This window comes from Odontesthes bonariensis, chromosome 12 (assembly GCF_027942865.1).
Source record: "Odontesthes bonariensis isolate fOdoBon6 chromosome 12, fOdoBon6.hap1, whole genome shotgun sequence".
In the NCBI taxonomy this organism is placed as follows: domain Eukaryota; kingdom Metazoa; phylum Chordata; class Actinopteri; order Atheriniformes; family Atherinopsidae; genus Odontesthes; species Odontesthes bonariensis.
The window spans coordinates 10,996,070-11,023,453 of NC_134517.1; the positions used below are offsets into that span (position 1 = coordinate 10,996,070).

Below are 27,384 nucleotides of genomic sequence, written 5' to 3' on the forward strand. Positions count from 1 at the left end.
ATGACTGAAGAAAGAAAGCAAGCAACATATGGAGGGACTGTAAATATGTGGTAAGGAAAGAGCATCAGTTCAGTATGTGTACAGTAAGGTTAACGGCTGTGAAATACGCTAATTATGGGAGTCGTATTATTCCTTTTTCTTCACAAGCTGAAAAGAGATTTGACTGACATGTTTATGATCTTTTAGGTGGAAATACCAAAGAACAACAGTCCAACAGCTCCTTTTTGCACCACCTCTGTGCACATTTACCTGCTGTGGGGATTAGAGTGACCCACACACTCAGCTCCACCCCTCTCCTCTGCGGAAGCTTCCTCTTTTTAGATCAGTGGTTCTCAATCACCATTGGAGCACATTACTTTATGAAAGAGCGTAACAGTTAAGCCCCAGAACTCACACTAGCATACACTTCAAAGTGAGCTGAGACTACCGCCCACCAGAACGGCATGGATCTTCTCCACTGCTTTGCTTAAATATTCTCAAATGAGATTAAGATTCCCTCATCTGTAGTTCAGCCATGGACAGTTGTACTGATTCAGCTTTAGGCACATTAGCCGCATTCGCACTGCAGGAACCTTTGGCAGTTCTAATAACCTTTTAATCCGCGGGGCCTTTTTCTCCGGCATTCGCACATACAGGAACTCGGGACCATCGCCCTCAGTTCCTATAACCATTTCAGCTCCTTCTCCTCAGCTGGGTCTGTTCTGGGTTTTATAGGAACACATCTGACGGAGGTGTTTGGTGGTCGGTTGCTACGCCTCTTGTCATGCTGTCATGGCTGAAATGTTTCCTCATACGACACGGACACAACCGGTCCGTGTTTGATAAGTTAAACTTACACGTTGTCTCCTTTGTCTGCGGTGCTCTGCTCTCCTTTCTTCCTTCATGAAATGAAAAAGTATCGTCTCCTGACTCTCTCTGTGAGCTCTTCCAGCCTCCATGTTAGACGCCTGATGTGATCGTCCATGACTAATATCACCATCATGCAGACCATGAACACGGTGGGCTCCCCGCTCTCCATATTAGCTTCTTGGTGGTGTTTTTTCTTCTCTCCTTACTTTTACCGGGTTTTGTTTTGTTTTGTTGTTGAATGTGGCGCTAAAGTAACACGTCGCTGTCGCAGACGGCTGCGCCGCATCAGTCCCGACTCATGTGGGAATGCTGACTGAAACAGTTCCGCTGGGGAAGGGCAGTTATTAGAACGAAATTCGAGGAGGACCGTTCTTAGAACTGCGTTCTTAGAACGGCTCTGTCTGAAAGCAGCTATTCTCATCATGAACTGATCCAGGTTGGAATGGCCAGATGGCCAATACTCCAAAATGTATGTAGTCATTCATTCGTTACGTATTTATCTGTGTTTTGTTTAGATTTTTAAGTGGTTAATATCAAGAACAGCTGCTTATATAAGCTACCTTTCACCAAAGTGAACTAATTGGTTTTAATTATGGAGGAGCCACTAATAGTGCAATTCACATTTTTATCGAGGTCAGATTTACAATCTGGAAGAGCATTATTACCTTTCTATTATCTATCTTATCTATCTATTTCCTAAGTTTAGTGAACAGTAAAGCTGCTGTTTTTTTGTTTGTTGTCTGGAGCAAAGCAAAAGGTTTCGACTTTCCACTTCTGATGTGCAGGGAAGCAGGATGATTTGAGGTGGAAGTTGGATCGACATAATGATGAAGTAACAGGATAATTCTACTCTGAGCTGAGAATGGGACATAGATGTCCACTGCAAAACGGAACCACTCACCAAATCCCGTATTTTCAGACGTAGGGGACCCCAGAATGAGTACTGAGGTTGAATGAATGTTTTTATTCATTCTTATTTTTCCTTTTGCAGTTTTTAACTTCAGACACCCAAACGTATGCTCTGAGGCACATAAGAAGTGAGCCAGTGATTCAGAGGTTTCAATAACAAGCTCCGGATAAAGTTGTCGTGTTTGCCCGAGTCTTCCTGTACAACGCTAACATCTGTTGTACCTGTGCCGAGGCACTGTTGTGTTATCACAGCAGGTGTCAGGGAGACTTGGCCCTCCCAACCCCTCCGCCACAGCACCTGTAGTTATGGCACAGCAGTCAGAGCAGCCTGACCTCACACATTCACCACAGGGACTATCACAATGAGACGGCCAAGACAAGGTTAGAGGAGCCAGACACCGAGGAGGCACATGTCCACAGTTTCCCAGTTTCTTCCTGATACCGCCGTTGTATTGATTGTGGGGAGAAAAAGAAATGAACCAATAAAGTTAAAACCAGGCTAAAGGGTAATACATTTTCAGCTTTATTTATTTTATTTTGGAAATCATTGGCTCTTTTTATGATGACGCTTTACCCACTGAGCGCTGTGGGTAGTTTGATAAAAATGGCATTGGTCAGACAAATTCTGTCAAAGTTTACACTGGACTGTTTTTTTACAGTAAAAAAAAATTCTGTCCCTCATTGTCTCCTGTTATAGATAAAGCTTTGTATCCAGGCAACGTGTTTAATATCACTCCCAGATATCGGCAATCGTCAAGGCCAAACCAAAAGTTGTACTCTGCCAAGGCTCATGAGGATCCAACTGCAGTGCGCTCTTATGATACTCGGACCGACAAATAAAACTCCTCTGATATCGATACGTGAATGAGATTTCATAAAGTTGCTGATTTTGTGGCCATTTATATAGATTTTCTTTTGCCAGAAGAAGTTTTTTTTTTGCCTTTTTCTGCTCTTGCCAGAGTGAGCACACAGCTTGATGCCTATGGAAAGAGCATTGACTTGTAAACGGGAAGCTTCATTAAGTACTGCACTAAATTGCATAAAAAGCAGTCTCATAAAAGCCTATTTGCTTCAGTGGCAAAGCACACGTATTGGGATGTCAGCACTTCCAGGTGCACTGTGATTTACGGAACATATATTAGCTGTTGTCACTTTCACTTAGTGAATTTAGCACTTCCTCTCTCGAGCCTGATGCATCCCATCGCTCCTACCGTCGTGCTGTAATAAAACCATACAACCACAGTTTTTCCCAGCATCATTTCTCTCCTCACCCTGTGACTCTTTTCTCTGTCGCCCTCCCTGGACTACTTGTTTGGATAGCTGTGAAATGAGGGTGGTAATCGAATAGAAACCGGGATCGGACTCTAGCTCCTGATGTGTGTCTTTTGAGTTGAGATTCATGGTAACTCCTGCCGTCTGTGGAATTTCAATGAAACTCTGATGGAAGACCGAGCTCTATGTTTATAGTGGATAAACAAAGTGCGGATGGATATTGTTCTAATCTCCGTGTTACACAGATAATTCAGGTTTTCGTAGTCAGAAACTTTTTCCAGCACGCAGCACAGGAAAAGTGTGAAGGCAGCGAGGGGTTTGTTGAGTTGAGTTCTGCAGTAAAGCTCACACACTCTTCTCCTGCTCTCTGTGGGCCTTTGCAGGGGAAAAGCTCACACACTGTTCTCCTGCTCTCTGTGGGCCTTTGCAGGAGAAAAGCTCACACACTCTTCTCCTGCTCTCTGTGGGCCTTTGCAGGGGAAAAGCTCACACACTGTTCTCCTGCTCTCTGTGGGCCTTTGCAAGAGAAAAGCTCACACACTGTTCTCCTGCTCTCTGTGGGCCTTTGCAGGTGCAGTGGCCAGCACTGAGGTAAAGATGCGACTGCAGGAATTTGTCCTGAACAAGAAGAAAGCCCTGGCTCAGCGAAACCTAAACCACTGTCTGCCCAGCGACCCACGCTACTGGTATGGGTGAGTGTCACCACTACGGAATAACTTATCGCTTCGGGTGTCACAGGCAGTGTAATCCTGCTGTGAGTAATGCACATTTCTCATCATCTAATGATCAGCTTTGCATTGGGAAGTCAGTAGAAATTTACTACACAGGCAAACAATGTGGCATTATGAACTCCTCTGTGGGGGATGGGGGGGGGGTGTAGCTGATGTCACATTTGTGTGCACTTCAAGGTTCCAACATAGACACTAGATTTTCCGAGTTTAAACGAGCAGGAAAGTGCTGAAGCAGCTGGGCTTTTGTTTGTCTGGGATTGGCAGATGGCTGTGTTTGATGTGTGTGTATGAGGGCAGAAAGGAGGAAAAAGAAAACAACAACAATGGCGTCTTTCCCGCGCTTTAAATAATTGGAGAGGTTTTAAGCAGTCAAACATCTCTGCCAGGGCAGGTGTGACACATGTGGCTCCACATGACTGTTATCCCCATTTCCCTATTCTTTTTGTTCTTTTTTACCTTTTGGAATTCCCCTCAGGTCCTTTTTACACATATCCTCTCCCTCCATCTCTCTTCTCATCCTGAAGCTCTCATTCTCGATGCTTGTCACTGTCATAACCCATTTAGGCCTAAAACGCCTGGAAAAGAATGCCTGTAAGACCTATGGGCGATTTCAGAAAGACCCCCTAAAACCTGAAGTTTTTCTGGAAATTCAGCAATTGTGTCAACGCCTACTAAATGATTGATTTCTCAGCCTCTGTAGCAGATAGAAACAAAATTCAAAAGGTATTTGAGAGCTTACACCTGTGGCTTTCTTTGGAAATTCAGTTTATTTACATACACCTTCATGAAAATAGAAAGTGTAAAAAGTAAAGTGCAGGAACAGCACTATTTTCAATTGCGGCAATGCTATCCCGGCCTAAATGGGTTAAGGTAAAACAGACATGCTTAGTCCCTTTTTTTTTCCTTTTTTATTCCTCCTCTCCATCCACAGTGTTGTTCACACTGCTGTGTTTAACGGGTGGGTGTGTATGTTTAGAAGAGCAGGTACAGTAGTAAATGAGTCGGCTTGGCAAGTATTAATTTCCCACTTCTCCTGTAAAATTTTACAAAAGTCATACCGCAGATTATGCTTGAATTCATTTTCTTTTCTTTTATTTGCAGAAAAACTCAGCATAGCTCTTTGGACCAGAGCTCACCCCCCCAAACAGCCCTGTTGGCGTACAACCATCCAATGCTGGGCACATACGACTCAAAAGACGACTTCCCGCTCCGCAAAACAGGTAAAAAAAATGAAAGGCTTTGACATTTTTTCCCGCTACCTTGCATTCGCATTCCTTCCGCTTCTTTGCCTGCCGAGAACGGAGCGCTAATCTCCTTTATTTCCTGCTTTAGCAACTGGAAGTAAAATTAGCTTATTATAAATCAGAGGTAGGAAGCATGAGTCAGCCACTGGAGGATTATCAGGAACCTCTAAAATATTCTTTACTGAAGATATCCAAATTTGTTTCATGACCTGTCCCAAATAGTTTTCACGTAAATGAGGGAGGAGGGACAGTAACGGAGCCACTCTTGATGGGATAGTGGTCAAACCTGACACGAGTAAAAACATTTTAAAGGGATATTCACTTTCCTGCTGAGCGTTTGATCAGAAAACTGAGATCTATTTGGTTGATGTGACGCTTTTGCTGAGCTTATCTGAGAATAAAAACTGGAGATGGAAGAAAACTGTTATCGTATCATGTTGTGTTTAATGTGGAAACCTAGATTGTTGGAATAATAGCCAATGACTTGTCACACAGCCAAAAAGACTCGAGGAGTTCGGAATACTTGTAAAATGTAATTATCCCCGGTTTAAAGGTTTTCATTCAATTAAAGTGGTAATGTTAGAAATTACTCAGTTATATACGGTCAGCGTTTTGCTTCATCATCAGCCTCAGCATTTTTGATGACGAAAGAGATTTTCTTTAAAAAGCTTTTTGGCTATTGACGAACACATTGAGTGGCACTCACAGATCATCGTATGGAACAAAGCAGCTCTTGAGCACCTTTGTGCCGGGGGAAGCCATGTACAATCCCAATTCTTCCTTTCTGGACGTGTCAGACTGTTTCCATCTATCCATATTAAGAATTGCCAAACTGTGATCATTCACTTAGCATCAGCAGCTGCTTTTGCTGCTGGTGCTGACTGCTTTCACAGCTGGAGACCAAAGCATGTGTGCTCTGCGCTCTGCTCTGGTCCACCCGCTGCCACGAACTGGAGGCAGGGATGATTTTTTTTTCCTGGCATGTTGGTTCAGACTGTGGGTTTAAACTTTCAGGGACACTTAGTTGTAATTCAGGAATTTTCTTCTGGGAAATATGCACGACTTCCAGATTCCCGGTTCTTATTAACGGAAAGTTTGAGCTTTAAGTCGCTCAAAGTGCATGTCACAGTACACATTTAAACAAAATGATTCCAGTGGAGTTTTTGGCTCATTATTTTTGAGAGGCTGAGAAGGGGCTGACTGCACACAGGCAGGCACACATACACACACACACACACACACACACACACACTACTGTTAAACTGCTGTGCCATTAGGGAGCAGACGCAGGTCAGATTAGGCCGGCTCATAGAGAGCCCAACTGTGTTCAGGAGGAAATGAGTGACAGTGACACACTCGCGACACTGGTGCACTCCTCTGACGTCATGATGACATTTTTTCCCCACGTCGGTCTTTTAACCGCGTAAATTCTAAATGCACGTTACATATTCTATTTCTGTGAAGCGAGTCGGGGCTTACAGTGTGTTACAACAGGCCTTCATTGTCCAAGTGTGAGGGGCTTTGTTATAATGGCTCTTAGAGCACAGAGGGCCACTTTGAGTGCTGTGACAGGAAGTCTCTTTGGCCTTCGTGACAGAGTCAGACTTGTCAAGTTGACCCCCTTCTTTCTTCCATGCACTGTAACACAAAGATTCCCATATCACGGTTCATACTGAACACTAAGCAGCAGTCATTCAGGAATCCCATCTCCCCTGATGTATGTGGATACATCTTTGTTGTTAAAACCGATCGTCCGCTGATTGGTGAACTTGTGTGGACAGTTAAAGGGATAGTTCGCTTCTTTTGACATGAAGCTGTATGACATCCCATGTTAGCAATATCATTTATGAACATTTTCTTACCCCCCGCTGCGTCCTGTGAGCCGAGTTCCAGCCGAGTTTTGGCCTTGATGAAGGTAGTCGGGCTAGTTGGCTGGAGCCACAAAAATAAAGCGTTTGGCTTCTCAAAACAATATGCGTTCAAAAGAGTAATACATTTGCATCACAAAATTGTTGTGCAGAAAAATAAAAATATGGCCCTATTTTCTTTCCCTTCATATCAATACGTGCAGCCACCTGCGGACAGCTGCACCTGTTACGGTGTTTACTGCTCGGAGGCAGGGGAGTGCTCAGTCTGCACTTCGGTCTGCACGGTCTACACAGCACGCAGTGATACGAAGGGAGAGAAAATAGTGCCACGGGATTGTGAGATCTGACTTTTTCTGGATGAACGATTTTGTGATGCAAATGTATTACTCTTTTGAACGCATATTGTTTTAAGAAGCAAGACGCTTTATTTTTGTGGCCCCAGCCAATTAGCCGGACTACCTTCATCAACACCAAAACGAGGCCGGGACTCAGCTCACAGGACGCAGCAGGGGGTAAGTCGTATTTAATAAATTATATTGCTAATATGGGATGTCATACAGCTTTATGTCAAAAGAGGCGAACTATCCCTTTAAGACTTCCAGTTACTGTATGTAACACAACAGAACAACCGAATAGGTCGACTTTATGTCTGAAGGCAGAACTGCTCCCAGCTACGGGAACAAAAAAAATCCCTATTCTGTTGGAAATGCCAAATATGTATACACACAAACACAGATCTTTTGATAAATGCAGAACCTCTTGTGGAAACAAAGTTCTGGGCCCCTGGAAACAAATAACCAATCCCTAAAACATCTGGCCATGGTAAAGATATTTAAAAACTCCATGTGTAGGTTTGTCATGTGAACAGGGTAGCCACAGTTTTTGGTTTCATGTCGGAAAATACATCAATCTCACCGCTGTTGCCATGGCAACACAAGACTCCAGCAAAATTGAGCAAGTGTTTACGTAATTGACATGATTTTTATGATGTTTACCCATAACCGTCATTAGTCACCTGCTTTATTGAAGAAGAGAAGCATAAGAACGATCCGCAGATGTCACTGCTACAGGGTCTAACAGAACCAGGTGCAGTTGGACCCCTGTTTGGTGGGACAACTTTGAGAATAAAATGGTTGTTGCTGCAGAATGGAAATGGAATTTTGTTTGCCGTCTTTGCTGTGAGCTGCTTTGTGACAGATCACCTGGCAGTGTTGTCAGAGAAGTCATCCCCAGAACATTCAGTTTGTCAGACTGCCTGAATGCAGCCCTGAGGATAGAAAAGTGAACTAAGTCTCAATGACTAAATGGTGTCACTTACACAATGGATAAAGCCATTCATTTTATATATCCAGTGTCTGAAAAAGCCTTTATACAGCTAAACACCCCGGTTTTGTTGTTTCCAAGGTTGACCGACTTTATATAGGGTCTGCTGGTCACCGTCACCCTCACCCTCACCCTCACCCTCACCCTCACCCACTATCCAGCCAATAATGGACACTGGTTTTAACAGACTCATGTCACCTCCAGGAGAGGGCCTCATTAATTGAAGAGGGTCAATGTCAGCCAGCTCTTTGTTAGTGAAACAGTTGAATAGCTTGATGTTGAATAATTGTGTTGTGGAAAAAAACATAATTAAGATTCATTATATGAGAGTCATTTGAATCACAATACCCTGTCATACAGAAATGTGAAAACTGCTGAAACCGTGCAAATGAGATCAATCCATCCGTTTGTATAGATGTATCTCTGCTTGTTTCTGTCCATCTAATCTATTTATGTACATTATTTCTCGGAAGCTCTGTTGATGAGTTTCAGCAAACAACCATATTGATCTCCATACAGTAAATCTGCTTCCCTCCCAGCACGGCTTCCCCCAGCATGACTTGAGCAGCTCGGGACGACAGTCTGTCAAACAGGAGAGCAGAAAACTCAAGCATTTTGTATCCGACGATCAGTTTCCCAGAAGTTTAACCTGGTTTAACCTGGTAGTTTAATGACCTACATGAAGTGCAGAGAGATATTCGGTGATTTATTTTTTTGCTTTAGCATCTTGTGCAGATCAAAACAGACTAAGAGAAGGAGCAAAGATTTAAAGCCACAATTATTTTTGCCTCCAGACTTTTTTTTGCATATGAATACCATGAATAAATGACCTTGGATTCAGGAATGTTGCGAGGCATCCATGTCTGTTTCATGTCACATAAATAATTTTGGGACCGTCTAACTAAGTGTGTCTTATTCATCATCACTGCTACATAACCACAGAAAAAGAAAGGATATAAAGTGGAAAAATTCAACTTTTTTTTGTGCCAGAAATATCATAAACTAGGAACTTAATCATTGCTATTAATGAACCAGTATTCTCCTCATTTTCCAATGGTTGCTCACACTGTGTCCATAAAGATGAAACAATAAAGGAAATAATTCCAGAGAAATGGAGAGGAGTGGGGAATGAAAGAAAGTGAGAGGAAGGAGAGCACGGATGGAGGTGAAGTGGGGAGAAGGGGCTGGAGTGAAAACGCCAGTATCAGCAGTAAAAGCAGTCTGGGCCCTCTACAGCGAGCGTGTTTGCACATGTGCACACTGGTGGGCTTTTGCCCTGTCGGCATTAACACCCTTCAAAGTCACCGCGTCCTGAGATGAACACTCCCGTGGCGACTGTTGCCCAGCATACACATGGCCTTCCTTCACCCTACTTCTCCTTCACTCTCCTCCTATCGTCCGTCTCATCTAAATTTCTCTTTTTAGCTAGCTGGTCTGTATCCTTCCTCCTTTTATCCGTCATTATCAGCTTTAGACTGCAGTTCTTTTTGTAACATATTACAAATCTATAAGATTTTCTTATAGAAGGATTGATCCTTGTCTTGAGGGAAATATTTTGTCCAACCAATCATCATGAACTGGATGATACTAGGATTGCGATAATTCTGAAATGTCAAATTAATACAATAGTACGTTCCGTGGATTAAAATAAAACTTTAATGCGCTTTGCTTCTTGTCCTTCAGTCTCCCATAGTCTGCTTCAATTCATCTGATGCGTAGCATTTTACACTTCCTCACCTCGTCCCTGGTAACAAAGACTGTAGAAGAGTGCCCTCCACTTAGAGGACACTTTGTGTTAAATAATTGAGCTTTGTAAGTTCAGCAGCATTGTTCCTTTTAGAGTTGCGATTGGGAAAATACTTGGATGAGATGGATTCACAGTAGGTTTGCTAATCCCCACTCATGTAAACGCATGATGACAACTTGCACGTCTTTGAAATACAAAAAAGGTACTCTTTGATTCTAATTCCACGAAATAATTGTAATACTGGATAAATCACTACTGTGCACAAAGAATCAATTGCTTCCACTTGGCTGTACCAAAATGCCCCGTCGCCTGCTCTGAGGCTAATGAACATTGCACAGTCTGTTTGATACAAGGTCATGGGACGAGCATTGGGTCAGCGGTGGGTCAACCATCCAGCTTTAACTGAATGAGCCGAGGGAAGCCCATGGTGGAGGAGATAAAACTGCTTGTGTTTGCTAGTTGTCTGGCAGTGAGACACCACAGCAAAAATTGACCTGAAAAGGCCGGGTCCTGTCCCTGACACCATGCCCAGAATATACTGTACAAAGCGTACAGTATATATATGCGTTATATGCATGCGTGCTGCATGCATATAACGCCGGCCACAGCAAATAGGAACATCTACTTTCAAGCTTGGACTAACAATTATGAGGCCAGCCAAACTCAGACAAAATGCATACAAATGCGATTTTTTTTCTTTTTTTGGTAATTTAATTGGTAAATGTCTGGAATCTGGCAATGTTCATTAGCAAAGTATAGAGACAGCATTATTAAGTAATGGGTTAAAAAGGCTGCCAGTTGGCTGCCTCCTATGACGCTATGGTGTTGTTCATTGTCACAACAAGATGGTTAACCTCTGGCCCTGAGTCTGTTGGTCAGCACATACACAGTGGCCTATAGGGACAAACTCATTAGCACCACTAAATGCTAACAGACCATGTGTGATCCAGCAGTTTCCCACAAATGTGAGCAGCAGTGTTTAGAGGGGCTCTCATTTTTAAAGCATTTATGGGGTGCCAGCAACACCTTTGTAGTTTCAGAATTTAGTGTCTCAGTTGAAACTCAAATGCTTTATCTGGAACAGCTTAGCTTTCTGAAGCGCAGGCATGTGAGCTGTGCTTTTTTTTTCTTCATTCAAAGCGACAGACCAAATTTCTCTCAGGTTTTGAGTTCTCGTGGACTTTGTTAAATCTGTACCCGTTTGCACTTTCTCAGCATCTGAGCCCAACCTGAAGCTACGCTCCCGGCTAAAGCAGAAGGTGACGGAGCGCCGCAGCAGTCCATTGCTCCGCAGGAAAGATGGACCCATCACTGCTGCCAAAAAGCGATCCCTAGACGTGGCTGGTGAGTTCACCTGTCGCAGAATTTCATCATTTCATCAATTAGGTAGATATTAGTGCTGGGCGGTATACCGGTTCATAATTTCATTATGATATGAATTTTTAATATACCGCCATACCGGTGTATTTGATTACACAACGGGGGGAACGCTGCGTCGCGCGACATTGTTTGAGACGGGACCCTTTTCAGTGTTGCGCTTCTAAACACGCATGTTTACTGTGTATTTTTAACGCTATTTAAAAAATACTTGTATTCGTTAAGCTGCATTTCCTTTCCCTGCTCTCCCTCCGTCTCTGTCAGCCATGCGTCTCTCTCACATAGCCTACACACACACACACATACACACACACACAGCCCCTCCCCTCCGTGCACACCGTGTGTCTCCATCAGCGAGATCATGCCTGGAAGCTTGCTAGCTTCAGCGTCGCGTTAGATTAGCTCAACCGAAAGAAGACGGCTGGCGAAATTCACAAAAGGTTGGTATCACGTGCAACTTTATAAAATAACACATTAAAAATGTAGTTGGGTTGTCGAGGTCAAAACACTAGCAGCTGTGAATCAAATAAAGTAGGTTTTTTAAACTCTTACACTGAATGTTTGCTGCTTCAATCCAGATGAGTATTGAACAATATTTTCCGCGATTGAAAAAGAAACGTGTTGAGGATGAGGAGCAGCCTGAACCGGAGGTATCAGTCTGAAACAGCTGAACAGTCCGACCAGTGTAATTAGCTATGTTATTCATTTGTTTACAATGAAGATGTGAATATTAATACAATAAAGTTCTGTGTGACCAATTATTAACAAAGGAATTATTTTGAAGAATTTCTATTTTTACTTTTAATTCTGTTCTCAATCTGTAGAAAATGCTGTGAACACCTAATTATGCATGAAAAAAAAATACCATGATATACCGTGAAACCGTGTACCGTGACAAAATACCGTGATATGTATTTTTGGTCATACCGCCCAACACTAGTAGATATACATCTATATATCTATATAGATATACACTCACCGGCCACTTTATTAGGTACACCTGGCAAGTAAAAGGTTGGACTCCCTTTTAGGGATGGGAATTGATAAGATTTTTACGATTCCAATTCCATTTTCGATTCTGCTTAACGATTCGGTTCTTTATCGATTCCCTTATCGATTCTCATTTGGGGGGAAAACGGTCAATTAGCATCAACTTTGTTTAGTTTAGAAGTAACACGAGTCATGACCTTACAAACCCAACAACGGTGAGGTCCACATTGGTCTATCATGGCCTGGGTAATTTAACTCTTCCCTGCTCTGGTGAAAGGAGAAGCTGGAGGTAGACGGGAACTGGGGGTGGTACCACCAGCCTCTGGCTCTGAGCCAGTCAGGCTCTGTCTCTCATGATTTCATCTAAATGTAATGCATGAGAAGGCATTCATTTAACCTTAACCGTTACTAAGCAGGTTTTACAATGAGGCAAATGGCGCTAACATGATAGGCAGTGTTTGTTAGTTAGTTAGTTACCTGCAGTGTTAGCCGAGGACATGCTAACGTTGCTAACGTTGCTGGGTTCAGATTCACCGACGTTAATCATTCATTCATAGTTATTGCATGTTGGTAGTATTTCCTCCCTTTGGTGCAATATTCACTTTGCAAGTTGCCCTGTTGTCGTCTTTTTTAGGAAAGTGTAACCAAACTTTCGAGCGTTTGTACCGCGCCATGTTTACTGTTGACTGCTTTCTACACTGGACGTCATTCGCGCCCACTGGAATCGATAAGGGAATCGTTTGCAAAATTGCAAAACGATTCCAAGGAATTGAAACACTGGGAACCGGTTCTCAACAAGAACCGGTTTTCGATTCCCATCCCTGCTCCCTTTTGCCTTCATTCTTCGTGGCATACTTTCAACAAGGTGGACAGTCCTCATTCCTCAGAGATTTTGGTCCAGACTTGTCGCTGCACATCCCAAAGGTGCTCTATTGGATGGAGATCTGGTGACTGTTGAGGCCATTGGAGTACAGTGAACTCTTTGTCATGTTCAAGAAACCAGTTTGAGAGGATATGAGCTTTGTGACATGGTGCATTATCCTGCTGGAAGCAGCCATCAGACGATGGTCCACTGCTCATAAAGGGATGGAGATGGTCAGCAACAATGCTCAGGTTGGCTGCGGCATTTAAACAATTCTCAACTGGTACTTAGGGGCCCAAAGTGTGCCGAGAACATATCCTCCACCATTACACCACCAGCCTAAACCGTTGATACGAGGCAGGTTGGATCCATGCTTTCATGTTGTTTACGCCAAATTCTGACCCGACCATCTGAATGTCGCAGATGAAATCCAGACTCGTCAAACGTTTTTCCAGTCTTCTGTTGTCCAGTTCTGGTGAGCCTGAGTGAATTGTAGTCTCAGTTTCCTGTTGATAGCTGAGAGGAGCGGCACCCGGTGTGGTCTCCTGCTGCTGCAGCCCATCTTCTTCAAGCTTCCACGTGTTGTGCGTTCAGAGATGCTGTTCTGCATTCCTGGGTTGGAACGAGGGCTTATTTGAGTTCCTGTTGCCTTCCTATCACCTGGAACCAGTCTGCCCCTTCTCCTCTGACCTCCCACATCAACGAGGCATTTTCGTCCACACAACTGCCGCTCACTGGATATTTTCTCTTTTTCGGACCACTCTCTGTAAACCCCTAGAGATGGTTGTGTGTGAAAATCCCAGCAGATCAGCAGTTTCTGAAAAACTCAGACCAGCCCGCCTGGCACCAACAACCACGCCACGTTCAAAGTCACTTAAATCCCCGTTCTTCCCCGTTCTGATGCTCGGTTTGAACTTCAGCAAGTTGTCTTGACCACATCTACATGCCTAAATGCATTGAATTGCTGCCATCCGATTGGCTGATTAGCTGTTTGTGTTAACAGGCAATTGAACAGGTGTACCTAATAAAGTGGCCGATGAGTGTGTATATATACATATATATATACATATATGTATATATAGATAGATACAACATCCCCACATGTAGATATATATGGATAAGAGCAGATCTTATGCATAATTCAGGCCGCAGCATGACTAAGTGATAGGTGAGAGCTGTGATAACTACCTAATTGACGGCTTATTCCACAAGTTCTCAGTCACATTAATCCTGCAGTAGGACTGACCTCTATTATCATGTCTTTAATTCATTTCTACTCAACCTAGCCTGTATGAATGAATGAATTCTTTGAATTATTCATTTTAATTAGGTTTTGCATATAGAAGTCACAGTCACATTTCACTGCAAAAAGCTCATTAGTCCTTGTCAGCAAAAAAGTGCTTGTTAGCGTTTCATGTTTTTAATTTTTTTTAATTTGCTTTTCTTTTCTTTCTTTTTGTTGTTTTTGTTGTACATTTTTTTAAACCATTTTCTGTGTTGTGTGTATGACAGAGTCTGCATGCAACAGTGCACCCGGCTCAGGTCCCAGTTCCCCCAACAACAGCTCCAGTAACATCCCCAGTGAGAATGGAATCCCGATCTCCAGCAGCCCAGGGGAGGTAAACAACATGTATCATAGCATATGTGCATGTGTCTGCTGGTGTTTTTTTGTTACGCCCACTTGTGACCAGAGGACGCCTTGTGGAGCTTTATCAATGTATTTCTATACAGATCACAAAGGCTATGCCTGTTCTGGGTGCGTGTATGTTGAAGTGGATGAAGTTGTGGGAAAAATTCTTTATAAAAACATGTGTATACTTTGTGACTGTTCTATGTGTGTATTTACTGTAATGTCATGGTGGATGTGTGTGTGCAGACCTCTCTGCTTCAGAGGCTGGCTGCGAGGGAAGGGTCAGTTAGCCAGCTGTCTCTTTACACCTCACCTTCTCTGCCCAACATTACCTTAGGACTACCAGCTACAGGCCCTGCTAGCACTGTGAGTACACCTACGACACAATGTTACAACACTGATACTTACTGATAAAGTATGTATAATCTGAACAACGTTTAATGTCCACCAGTAAGGGTATGTGCTCGTTTGTACATAGACTGATTGCAGTCACTGAGTGAAACAGTCGCTGAGTTGTATTTTTGCCAAGGCGGGTAAAGGTTGCAGAGTTTACATTATCACTGGCTGTGTTCGAAACCGCCTACTTCTCCTACTACTCCCACTACTCCTACTAACTTTAACTTTTTTTAAGTTCCCGGATGCATACTAGATTCGCCGAAATGTTGAGGTTACTCAACATCATGAGGTTACTACTCATACTCAAACTACCCAAGATGCAATGTAACGTGACGTCGCCGATCGTCATTTCCTGTCAAAACGGCAGTTACAAGCTAGCTACAACGAGGGTAGGTTCACTTCCTGTTTTCAAAACAAAAGCACCAATTGTATCGTAATGGCTTTCCCTATGATAAAAGGTAATGGGTATTTTATTTTGTGAAAATAACCGGAAGTGCGTTACTCACTGCGGCTAGCTTTAGTAGCACCAAATTCGTCGGAACAAAATTGTAAATAGCCGGTATTTTGTCAGATTTTCAACACGTTGGGGATCTAAACGACTACTTTCTCGCCTGAAAATGTTTCAAATGTTGCTAAAGTTATATATTTACAGAGTTTATAGCTATAACTTCAGGCCGGCTGATTTTGGCTCGGGCAGGAGCGAAGTGCATTGTGTGTAAACGCTCTGCATACTGTCTGATCGATAAGTATGCCATTTGCAAGTATGTAGTATGTAGTTTCGAACACAGCCACTGATTTTTATTTGGGCTTTTCGTGTCTTCCCATCTTTCTCAATCTCACTGCCCACAAGTCCCATTTGACCCTTCTCCCACTCTGACGTCTTGCTCCCTTTCTGTTGTTTTCTCCCTCTCTCTGTCTCAATCTCTTTGTTTGTAGGTGGTATCAGGACACCAAGATGGTGAGAGTCATCTGGCACTGTCTGCGTTACAGCAGGGCATTCCACTGACCCCTCCTTTTCTTCCCACTGCCCACCTGCCTTCCTACTTGGCATCTTCAGCACTGGACAGGGAGGGGGCTGGAGGGGGCACAGCTGGTCACAACCCTCTCCTTCAACACATGGTGCTCATGGAGCAAAACCACAGTCCAATGGGTCAGTAGTCGTGATATTCACACTACATTCTTTTCTTCTCTGTAGCTGGGGTTTGAGTTATTCCAACCTTATGACTCATCCAAATAGTTAAATGCTAAAACCGTATGTCGTATGATTCCCTGTGTAATATAAACACACAGTTCAGCTTCGAGTATTTGGACAGTGATGCAGCACCAGAGAAGATTAAAAAGTGTTCTCTGATGAAAGACAGTGATTTCTTCTAAATTATTTTGAACACGTTTTTAGTGCAACTGTTTGTTTTTTTTTGGACTGCACAGCTGTGCCGTGTGGATTTATTCCATCAGCTCCGGGTTCCTCCCACAGTCCAAAGACATGTGTGCTAGGTTAACTGGGAATTCTAAATGCTTGTGCATGGTTTTGTCTCTTTGTTGGCTTTGTGATTGACTGGCGATCTGTCCAGTAACCCCCAAACATGTCAAAGCAACTTTTATTTTACACTCTGCACTGGAAAAAATCAAAGTCTTTCCAAGTATATTTGTCTAATTTCTAGTCAAGATATCTCATTACACTTAATATAAGACACAACTGCCTAACAAGTACTATTTCAGCCAGATATAGGGACTTGTTTGAAGACGATACATCTTGAATATCTTGTTAAATGAAAAAATCTTGAAAACAAATTGTTTTGAGTCACATAACATATGAAACAAGCTTTTTTTGACATTTGAAGAGGTTTTTAAGCTAATTTCAATTTTTTAAGCTAAGCTAATATCCCTTTTATTTTAAAAGTCCTAAATATTACATCTTATTTCAAGAAATCTTGACAAGCTGATTTTCACTAGTTCCATTGGCAGATTTTTTTGCTTATTTCAAGCAAAACCGTTTCGTATTTGTTGTTTTTTTTACTTATTTTTGGAGGGGCATTTTTTCCAGTGTGTGTAATTTCTGCAATGTTCGTAATTCTCTTTCAGGATTTCAGAGATTTTAGAACCAAGAACCAAGTAATTCTTTCCTACTGCTATGAAAGGGAAATGAATACAGAAGTACCCAAATTCTCTTATCTAATCTTCTATTGTAAATGTAGCCAGGGTAACGCTAGGAAGTCTGTATCTGGACAAGGTAGCTGAAATTTACAGTTCATGTGGGGTTGGTCATTCTAATTTGTCAAGTCTCCAGTTGGCTTTAACCATACAAGCCTAAAAACATTTCCTGGTTGTCTGAAGTCATGGCCAGATGGCGGAACCTCTGTGAGCATTTAGTATTATGATGGTAAACAATAAGAGCTACTGATTATGTTCATTTGGTCTTTCAAAAAAAAGAGTGACTAAGAATAACTTAGCAATGACTTTCTTCTGTGTTGCTCTGTGTTACCAACAGTTGGTTTGGGTGGCCTTCCACTACCGTCGCCCACTGTCTCCAAGCTTGTGCGGGGCCACCGTCCCCTGGGGAGAACCCAGTCGGCCCCTCTGCCTCAGCAGCCGTGTGGACAGGCCCAGGCCCTGCAGCAGTTGGTCGTCCAGCAGCAGCACCAGCAGTTCCTGGAGAAGCACAAACAACTATTCCAGCAGCAGCAGCAGCAGCACATCATTAACAAGGTACCCCAAAATGTGCAAAAAGAACATTTCAAGTCTTATTGCAACGAACCAGGAATATGTATGTACATGTGTACAAATACGTAAAAGTATATATGAGTAATAGAAGCTTTTGTCCATCTACACAAGACTTGTGTGGTTCCCATGTAAGAATTCTATCTGCTGTGGAAGAGCAGGATGAATCAGCCTTCAAACAGCAAGTCTTTTAGCCAGTTTTTATCGTCTGTGCTCCTGTGTCCCTACTGCTCCCTGTCACCCTAGCAACTGTGCACGAGAGAAAGCTGCCTCCATATATGCTCACACAGGAAATGTGACTCACTGTGGAAGTGTGTGTGTGCTAGGTGATGTGGGGACGTGCTTTGTTATGGGGTCATTCTGGAGATGGAGATGGTTTTTGCATGCATTTGTTCCTGTAGGAACATGGTGAATGTTCTGGTGTCGTTTGGCTGCAGACATGTCCCTCTGATTCCTGACTGCAGGTTGTTGTGGGTCCAACTCATTAAGTCACGCTCGAGTGAAAGCAGGTTGTTTTCATTTAGTTTTAAAGTTATACTCATGCTATTTTCCATGTAACTCATAATCAGAAAAATAAGAGACTGCTTTTGTAACATGATTGTTATAAAATCATGTGCTATTTTAAGATGGTATTTGCATTGCTTTATGTTGTAGGTGCAGCTGCTTTATTGAAACGAAGAAAAATTGAACACTGTTAATCATATGAAAATGTTTGCAAAATCAGCAGCAGTATAATTAGATTCCTGTAATTATACAGTAAATGCTCTGAGCACATACTTAAAATGTGTTGTTCATGTATAAAATGATCTGTTCCCTAATTCATTGAGTCAAATCACAGGCCTTTTTATTTAAATGGCATATTAGTTAAGACATTTAAGGCATTCTGGTTAATTCATACAAGCATTCAGTTTGGTCCTAAGTAGGGATGGAAATTGATAAGATTTTTACGATTCCAATTCCATTTTCGATTCTGCTTAACGATTCGGTTCTTTATCGGTTCCCTTATCGATTCTCATTTGGAGAAAAAGGACAACAAACCGGCCGATTAGCATCAACTTTGTTTAGTTTAGAAGTAACACGAATCATGACCTTACAAACCCAACAACGGTAATTTAGCTCTTCCCTGCTCTGGTGAAAGGAGAAGCTGGAGGTAGACGTGAACTGGAGGTAGTACCACCAGCCTCTGGCTCTGAGCCAATCAGGCTCTGCCTCTCATGATTTCATCTAAATGTAATGCCTGAGAAGGCATTCATTTAACCTTAACCGTTACTAATAGCAGGTTTTACAATGAGGCAAATGGCGCTAACATGATAGGCAGTGTTAGTTAGTTACCTGCAGTGTTAGCCAAGGACATGCTAACGTTGCTGGGTTCAGATTCACCGACGTTAGTCCGGAGCGGATCGAAAATGCGACATTCATTCATAGTTATTGCATGTTGGTAGTATTTCCTCCCTTTGGTGAAATATTCACTTTGCAAGTTGCCCTGTTGTTTTCTTTTTTAGGGATGTGTAATCAAACTTTCGAGCGTTTGTACCGCTTGGGCGCCATGTTTACTGTTGACTGCTGGCTGCGCTGGACTCGCCACGCAACGTTGCGTGGTGACGTCATTCGCGCCCACTGGAATCGATAAGGGAATCGTTTGCAAAATCGCCAAACGATTCCAAGGAATTGAAACACTGGGAACCGGTTCTCAACAAGAACCGGTTTTCGATTCCCATCCCTAGTCCTAAGCATAAACATCAGTACACAATGTAGTTTGGAGTAGATAATGCAATGTTTGCTTTTGGTCTGCTTTGAGCCTGTGAATTATTTTGTGTTATAAACCTGACTCACAACAGTTGGACTATTTTCTTTTTATAAAGACCGGATTTGCAAATCTCATAAATCAATTTTATTTATTCACAAAAGAACACAGAAAACATGGCAAATGTTAAAAATGTCATGAAAAAATGTTAGCTCATCTTGGATTTGATGGCAGCAGCAGATCTCAAAAAAGTTGGGAAAGGACCGTGTTTACCACGGTGTAGCACCCCCTCTTCTTTTAACAACAGTCTGTAAATGGCTGGGAACTGAGGAGACCAGCTGCTGGAAGGTTGAGAGAGGAATATTGTCTCATTCTTGTCTGATATAGGATTATATATGCTCAACAGTCCTGGATCTTCTTTCTTGTATTTTGTGTTGATGCACCAAATGTTTTCAGTTGGTGAAAGGTCTGGACTGGAGACAGACGAGTCCATGCTGTTTTAATAGACGCAGTTTGCACCTCAGCATTGTCTTGCTGAAATATGCAAGGCCTTCCCTAAAAATGACATCATCTGGATGCAAGCATTAGCTGCTCCTGTATATACTGAAGGTGCCTTTCCAAATGTGCAAGTTGCCAGTTCCATTGGCACTAATGCACCCCCATGTCATCAGAGATGCAGGCCTTTGAACTGAGTGTTGATAACAAGGCAAAAGGTCCCTGTCCTCTTTAGTTCAGAAGACACAGTGTCCATGATTTCCAAAAATAAAAAAATGCAGATTTCAGTTTGACCGTCTTTTTTGCTGATTATTGGACCTGTGCTCATTTTTATTTCTCAAAGATCCTATTTTGATACCTAATCATGTTACTGAGCTGTTGCTAAGTAACCTAATTAGATGTGATGCGTTCCTCCAGCTTTATCTTTTTAGTACCACTTTACTTTTCCCAACTTTTGGTTCCCCTGTTCCAACTTTTTGTTACCTGTGACTGTAGATACCCCAGCAGTTGAATCAACTGTTTATCATTGCCAACAATTTGTGCCATGTTTGTTTACATGCACAGATATGTATTCTTGCTGTTGTTGAACACGAGTTGATACTATTTAACTGGTTATATTACATAGTATAATCTTTCCATGATATTCATCAGGCACTCAAAGGGCAGAGGGATGAAAGCGAGATCAGTGCCTTAGCGAGCTGTGTTGAGCTGAAAAATCTCAGTTTTCATTTTTTCCGGATCATTATTATTGTAACTGATGCTGGATGCTGCTCCGGAGCAGTTTGTGTTCAGAGTTTCATATTAAAGTGACTGTAAAGAGCTCCATGCTGTTCCTGATGATGTCCCAGACAGCAATTGTGGGCTGAAACACAGTTAAATGTTGTCAACTATTGAATCTCTGATGATGTTCGACATTATAACCACACTGATTGATCAACTAATCGAATAATTGACAGAAAATCAACATTGATCAAATGTTGGCACTCAAATCAAATCATAAAACAGTGACCTCTTTTAAGCATTCAAAGTATGACCTAGTTGGCTTAATCTTGACCCTTTTTGTGATTTGTCTCTATTTGCTGACACATCTGTTATATACTGTACATCTGATGTTAGAGCAAACAGATTTGAAAATTGGTAAATCTAAAAGTTATTAACAAGCGATATTTGATCAATTAGATTTGTATCACTTTGATTTGGTCTGATACTAAGATGATTCCCATGTTAGTCGAATGCGCTTGTTGAGTATTGAGTTAAAAGTTGAAGAGCTTTGTGCAGCTGGACACACACAGCATGCAGATAATAACTCACCACTTTGTGCAACAGTTTTCTGATCAGTCTTAATGTTCCACAATCTTAATGATTTCTATGTTTTTACACCACCATGTTCAAACGTCCTGCTGTTCTTATGAACTAAGTGTCAAAAGTATTTTGTGCTGAATAAGTGTAAAACACTCCTTTTTATGTGAGCCTAAATTGGTTTACAAAGCTCAGAATCCCTGTTGTAATATCTCTTTTCTCTGAAAAAGCGTTCAGATTTTTTTGGGCAGCGAACTCGGCTGTGTTGAAGTTCATAGGAAACCCCTCTCTGTAACCAAGCCAACAATATTGGATGTTGGATGACGGACACTTGCTGTCATCCTCAAATTCTGATTCAATATTACTTGCTACTTAAAGTAGTCTGTTGTGTTTTACTTTACATTTTGGTCTCGGACCATCGGGCACCCAATAAATGCATTTTTTTCCTTTTGTTTTTTAATTGATGCCCATATTAGCTTTGGTCCTCTCTCAGATAATCCTAGTTGGGATTTAAATACATTGAACATATTGCATACAAATGCATTTACGATCTCTCTACATGAAAACCATACGTGTGAAAATGTGAGTTGCTACCGGTGTTAGGTGAGCTCCCAAGTCTCTGTTTGGACCACCAACAATCTACATCTAACATTTAAGCTACAACAGTGCTATACATTACCTCATTGCTTTTTGTGTGTCCTTAAATACAGTGTGGACAAGCTGGAGTCATCACCTGCTTTTTACACTAACTCCCTGTTAAATGAGACATACCCAGCATGCTTTGCAGAGGATGAGACGAGATGAAGAAGTTACTGTTGAGAGATAAAGGATAGGCGTAAGACAGTGGACATTATGGATTATTTAAAGAGCCCAGTTATCCTAAATGATCTGTTATGTGTAATCTGTGAAACCTGCAATTTCAAGATCATCCCTTTAAATATCACTTGGTAACACTTGGTAAAAGCTGACACATGAGCCCAAATGGAAAATGCCATGATTTCTAATGTTCTCTTAGATGTCTGGTGGCGTTGTTTCTTGCACATAACAAGTCCTTTGACTTTGCCAAACATAGAAACAGAGGGTTAGATAAGATACCTAAAGGTGAATTATAGAATACCTGCAAAGATTTGTGGGATTGTTGGGGTTTCGAATGAATATTAAATGATCATTGATAGATTAATTATTGAAGAACAGTCGTAGAATGGAAACAAAAAGATTTTCCATATCGACATCCTGACTTGGATTCTTTGACTGGATACCTCTGGCTGGTCAGGTTTAATAATTTGCAACAGTTTCTCTTTGACACAAGGAAGAACAATCCTCCAGTTAACGGGCATGTTAAGCATGATTCGATTCCCAGTTTTAATGTACCTGCGCTGGCCACAGGCACAGCCCGAGGCATTCTGTTTTTCAGTTGGGCGTATCTCTTACATCCTCCTGTCCATCCAACACGCTATTCCTAATCATTTTTCATTGTTTAAATTGTTTAAATCATTGTTTAAATTTAAGATTTTGATGGTCAAAGATGAGCATCCCAGCATCCTCTCATCTCCCCCACTCTCTTGAACACTTTAACCCCGGATTACCCGGTTAGTATTAGGTGATTATCACTTTGGCCTTACAAAACATGTTTTATGTCTGAAGAAAACACTCAATTATTGACATCTTTACGAAAATATTGAAGATCCTAAATCTCCTAAAGGTCCTAAATCTGTCTGCTAGTTACTCAGCTGCCTTGAAGAATGCCACTCCACTCTACAAACATGATCTGGTGTATTGTTCAGTGCAGTGTTGGCTTTCAGGATGTTCCAGTGAGGTGCAGCATCATTTTGGAGGCTTTCCTCAGTTTCAGCCTTCTGTAAGGGAACATCATCAAAGGCACTGGAACACCTTCCTCCTCCCAGATGATGTACGAATGGTTAACTTTTCTCTTACATCATGAAGTTCTTTTAAAAACACTTTTCAGGCCAGTTTAGCACTAAACTATCCGACCATAATTCACAATTGTCAATTTGCACTTCTGATTTAATCTTGTTCTATGTCTATTTTTTTTTTTTTTTTTGTACTTGTTGCACTAAAGAGAGTGAGGTGTAACCGGAGTCAAATTCCTTGTGTGTGTCCACATACCTGGCATTAAAAAGCGTTTCTGATTCTGATTCTGAATCGGTGACACTACTCCTTCAGAGTTTACATTATACAGATGGAGAGATGTGGACCGCCAACTTGTCCATTAGTTCCACTTATCACAGTGATTGTGATCATTAGATTTTTACTTAAATTTGAACATTTGTCACATTGTAAACCACAATCGGCAGCAGCCTTTCTTCACTTTCTTGGTCACGTTTTAGTCGAGCCAGCAATGAACCGGGGTCCTTCCTGAAAGTGTAAAATTGGGCTGAAGCAGCCAAATTGGCAGCAAAGAAAGAAATGAAAGATTCCTGGAACAGTTCCAGCCTGAACCTGCTTTCTGCCATTAATTACTTGAGACAACCAAGTGTCTCTGTGTACTGTGATACACTCACATAATATTGTGATTCAAGTTCCTGCATGCAAGACAGGGGCAGATGCATTGAGTCAACAAGTGTCAAGTGTTTGTGTATACAATCACCTTCTCTTTCCACTGTACGCTCCTCTCATCTTCCTGCTGATTTAACAGGCTTATTTAGTGCCTAGTCCCTCTCATGGTTCATATCCCAGCAACTATTTCCTCTTAAAAAGAAGGGGTAGAAAGAGGGAAAGGGAACAAAACATGAAAGAAAAGAAGAGGGAGAATCAGTGCAGCAGGATTGGTTGGGTGTTTTTGAGTTTGTTTGGAGAAGAGGGACTGGGATGAGGCAAGAGCCTGTTCTCTGACGTCAATGAACTGTTCCCTGGGCAATATGCCAGCCGTGTGTGTGTGTGTGTGTGTGTGTGTGTGTGTGTGTGTGTGTGTGTGTGTGTGTGTGTGTGTGTGTGTGTGTGTGTGCGCGCGTTCTATGCACAAGCAGTGATCCACTCCAATCATGACCTGCACATCAAGGTTGAGGTCTTTGACGACAGCGACGGGGACAGCTGCCACAACAAGATTACAAAAGTCGCCCCTCGACAGTTCCTCCAAGCTTTCCCCATGTGCACTGAGCTCACTTTTTCTTTTCTCATACAAGTTTAGGACGGATGACCTTAGCTGTTTAAGGAATTCTGTCAAAGATAACCACTCAGACCAGAAATACACGCTTTTACGTCTGCTTTCAGGTGCACATAGAGACTGCCTCATGCCGGCAGTTTTTATGCTGACAATATGCTGTGCATAATCTTAGAAATCGGTGCTCCATGTACACAAGATACAATATGCAGATGACCACTAGAGGCAGTGTTGGGACAAATATGGCCTGATGTTTGACTTCCTTGATTTTAGGAGACCGTAAAACTATCTATGACACTGCAGCTCTCACGTTCTCTGTTGTGATTTAAAGGCAAGTTTGTTTTATAGCACAATTCAACTACAAGGCGATTCAAAGTGCTTTACAGATACATTAAAACAGTAGAAATAAAAAGCATAATTTAAATTTTAAACAAAAAAAGAAAGAAATAAGAACAATAGATAAAATCACTAGGTAAAATGTGATTAAGTTCTGAGCTTTATTCAAACCCAGCTGAAAACAGGTGTGTCTTCAGCCTGGACTTAAATACACTGAGTGTTTCAGCTGATCTGAGGCTTTCTGGGAGTTTGTTCCAGACATGTGGAGCATAGAAGCTGAATGCAGCTTCTCCATGTCTGGTTCTGACTCTGGGAACTGATAGAAGACCGGATCCAGATGACCTGAGGGGTCTGGAGGGTTCATACTGGGTCAGGAGGTCACTGATGCATTCTGGTCCTAGACCATTCAGAGCTTTATAGACCAGCATCAGAACTTTAAAGTCTATCCTCTGACGGACAGGCAGCCGGTGTAAAGACTTAACCATATGCTAACCTCCTCTGTTGTTGCCATGTTCATTGTTCACAGTCTGCAAAAATGAGTTGACTGGTGAAGGTCATAGTGTACAATTATGCCCATGACGGAACCAGTCACCTGCATGAGCGTGCGGTGAAACGGCGAGCATATTTCTGGCCTCAGCTCAGGTTTATCTGTGTGTGTAGGAAACGTAAGGAGGGCTGGTTAATGTTAGCTTTTGTTTGGTTAAACTTAAGGTCTTTCACATTGTTTTTTGTACTTTGCCCGTTCAGTTATTTTTGGAATGAAAACATCTTCGGTGGACACACATTTGTTAAAGAGAGGCCTTGCTTCATATATTGATTTTTCTCTCCCTTTCATGTTTTTGAAGGTGAAGTTGTCTTTTTCTTTATTTTGTGCAACAAATTATTTCAGTTAATCCCCGAATATTTTTTGTGATGGAAGTTTTTTTTCTCTGAAAGTCCTCCATGTTTGTTCTCACTGTGAAAAGCGGACCTCCACCCATGATGACGCTCTGACACATATTTAACCTGACTACTCTTTTTTGTCATGCTCCAGATGATGTCCAAGCCCGGTGATCAGGTCTCAGCTGCAGGTTCCGGTGCCTCCGTGGCAGGCAGGCAGCATCAGAGTCACCCAGAGGAGACAGAAGAGGAGCTCAGGGAGCACCAGGCACTCTCCTCATCTTCGTCATTACCCTCCTCCACCTCTGTGCAGGAGGCCGCTTTGCTCCGGGGACTGGTCATCAAGCAGGAACCTCCAGACCCTCAAGAGCAGGAAGACAGGGACCAATGGGAGAGACAGGCCGAGCATGACTTTGTGTTCAAACAGGTAAGGCTTAGGATTGGGGAGCAGGTGAAGGACAGGTGCAGGTGGAAGTGGGGGTAGATGAACATGTCGATTTAAAGGAGGGAAATAAAGAGAAGGAAGAAAAAATGTGCCTTGCAGGATAACTGTCAGGAGAGAGTCCTGCCAGGTCTGCGGCTATGCTGCCAAGGCACAGCAGTTTGGACCATTTGGCATCCTATGATGGCGGATGTGGTTCATTTTTTCAGTGCCACAACAGTGGCAAGGTGTTTGAACCCTGAACACTTTCCATGGCCAGACTCAAATATGTGTCTGTGTAGCAAACAAACACATCAGGTTAGGTGGAAAGAAAGAAGAATGTGCTGGAAGAGGGAAGGCGGTCGGATCAAAAGAATGATTGATGGAAACTGGAGACTGACTTGGTATGAAATCTGAGTCGGTTATAGAACAGATTCCACAAGTTTCAACACAGCAGTGTAAAATTAGCTAAGAAGGAAGAAGAAAAGTCTGCTTTCATTCTTTTATGCATCTAAAGGTGGCCTCCAGTTCATCATTGTCTCATGGTGCATCACCGTGCGTGACAGTGACTACTTATTTTGCCGGATTATTTTGCACCAGAAACCCTCACAGAGCGGACCGTAGTAACTGTGGCGGTGACAGATGGAGCTGTTAGTTATTGGCTGAAACAGTACCCTCTTCATTCCATCTGCCCGTCTTCCCGACGATCTGATCAGCCCACTTTCCAACATAATTTTAGCTACATTATTTTTTTTTTATCCATGTCATACAAAACACACTAACAGAGAAGAATAGTGAACTTATTAGAATTGGCTCGGATAAATACTTCCTTCAAGGTAATCTCTAGCAGAACTGAAGCAAGTATTCAATATAAATAGTATACACCCACAGAAACACGCTCTATTACACAGTAATCAGGGTTTGTATTTTGGCGTTATTTGTCCGTGGATGTATACAACGTACATCCTTTTAGCTGTATGTTGCTCACACCCCATTTTTGTGGCCACATTTACCCACAGTCAGGACACCGTGTCCTCATGTGCCCATCCCATCCCTGCTGTCTGCTCAGCCAAATTCAATCAGGCACTCCTCTCACTGTCGCCATGGCGCCCATACTACCTTTTCTTTTTTTCCCTCTTTTTGTAAGCATGAGGTCATCATTGTCAAGTGGCT

General features: G+C 42.2%; 1 protein-coding gene across 2 annotated transcripts in view; it reads left to right on the plus strand.

The window, feature by feature from the left end:
• Nucleotides 1–27,384, plus strand: part of hdac4 (histone deacetylase 4) — a 159,898-nt gene that overhangs the window by 91,926 nt on the left and 40,588 nt on the right. For both annotated transcript variants that reach the window (XM_075479076.1, XM_075479077.1), the window contains 8 exons: nucleotides 3,602–3,722; nucleotides 4,863–4,981; nucleotides 11,159–11,287; nucleotides 14,685–14,791; nucleotides 15,049–15,168; nucleotides 16,135–16,348; nucleotides 17,687–17,904; nucleotides 25,945–26,217. In XM_075479076.1, coding sequence (XP_075335191.1) covers nucleotides 3,602–3,722; nucleotides 4,863–4,981; nucleotides 11,159–11,287; nucleotides 14,685–14,791; nucleotides 15,049–15,168; nucleotides 16,135–16,348; nucleotides 17,687–17,904; nucleotides 25,945–26,217 — 1,301 coding nt within the window. The remainder of the gene's footprint in view (nucleotides 1–3,601; nucleotides 3,723–4,862; nucleotides 4,982–11,158; nucleotides 11,288–14,684; nucleotides 14,792–15,048; nucleotides 15,169–16,134; nucleotides 16,349–17,686; nucleotides 17,905–25,944; nucleotides 26,218–27,384) is intronic.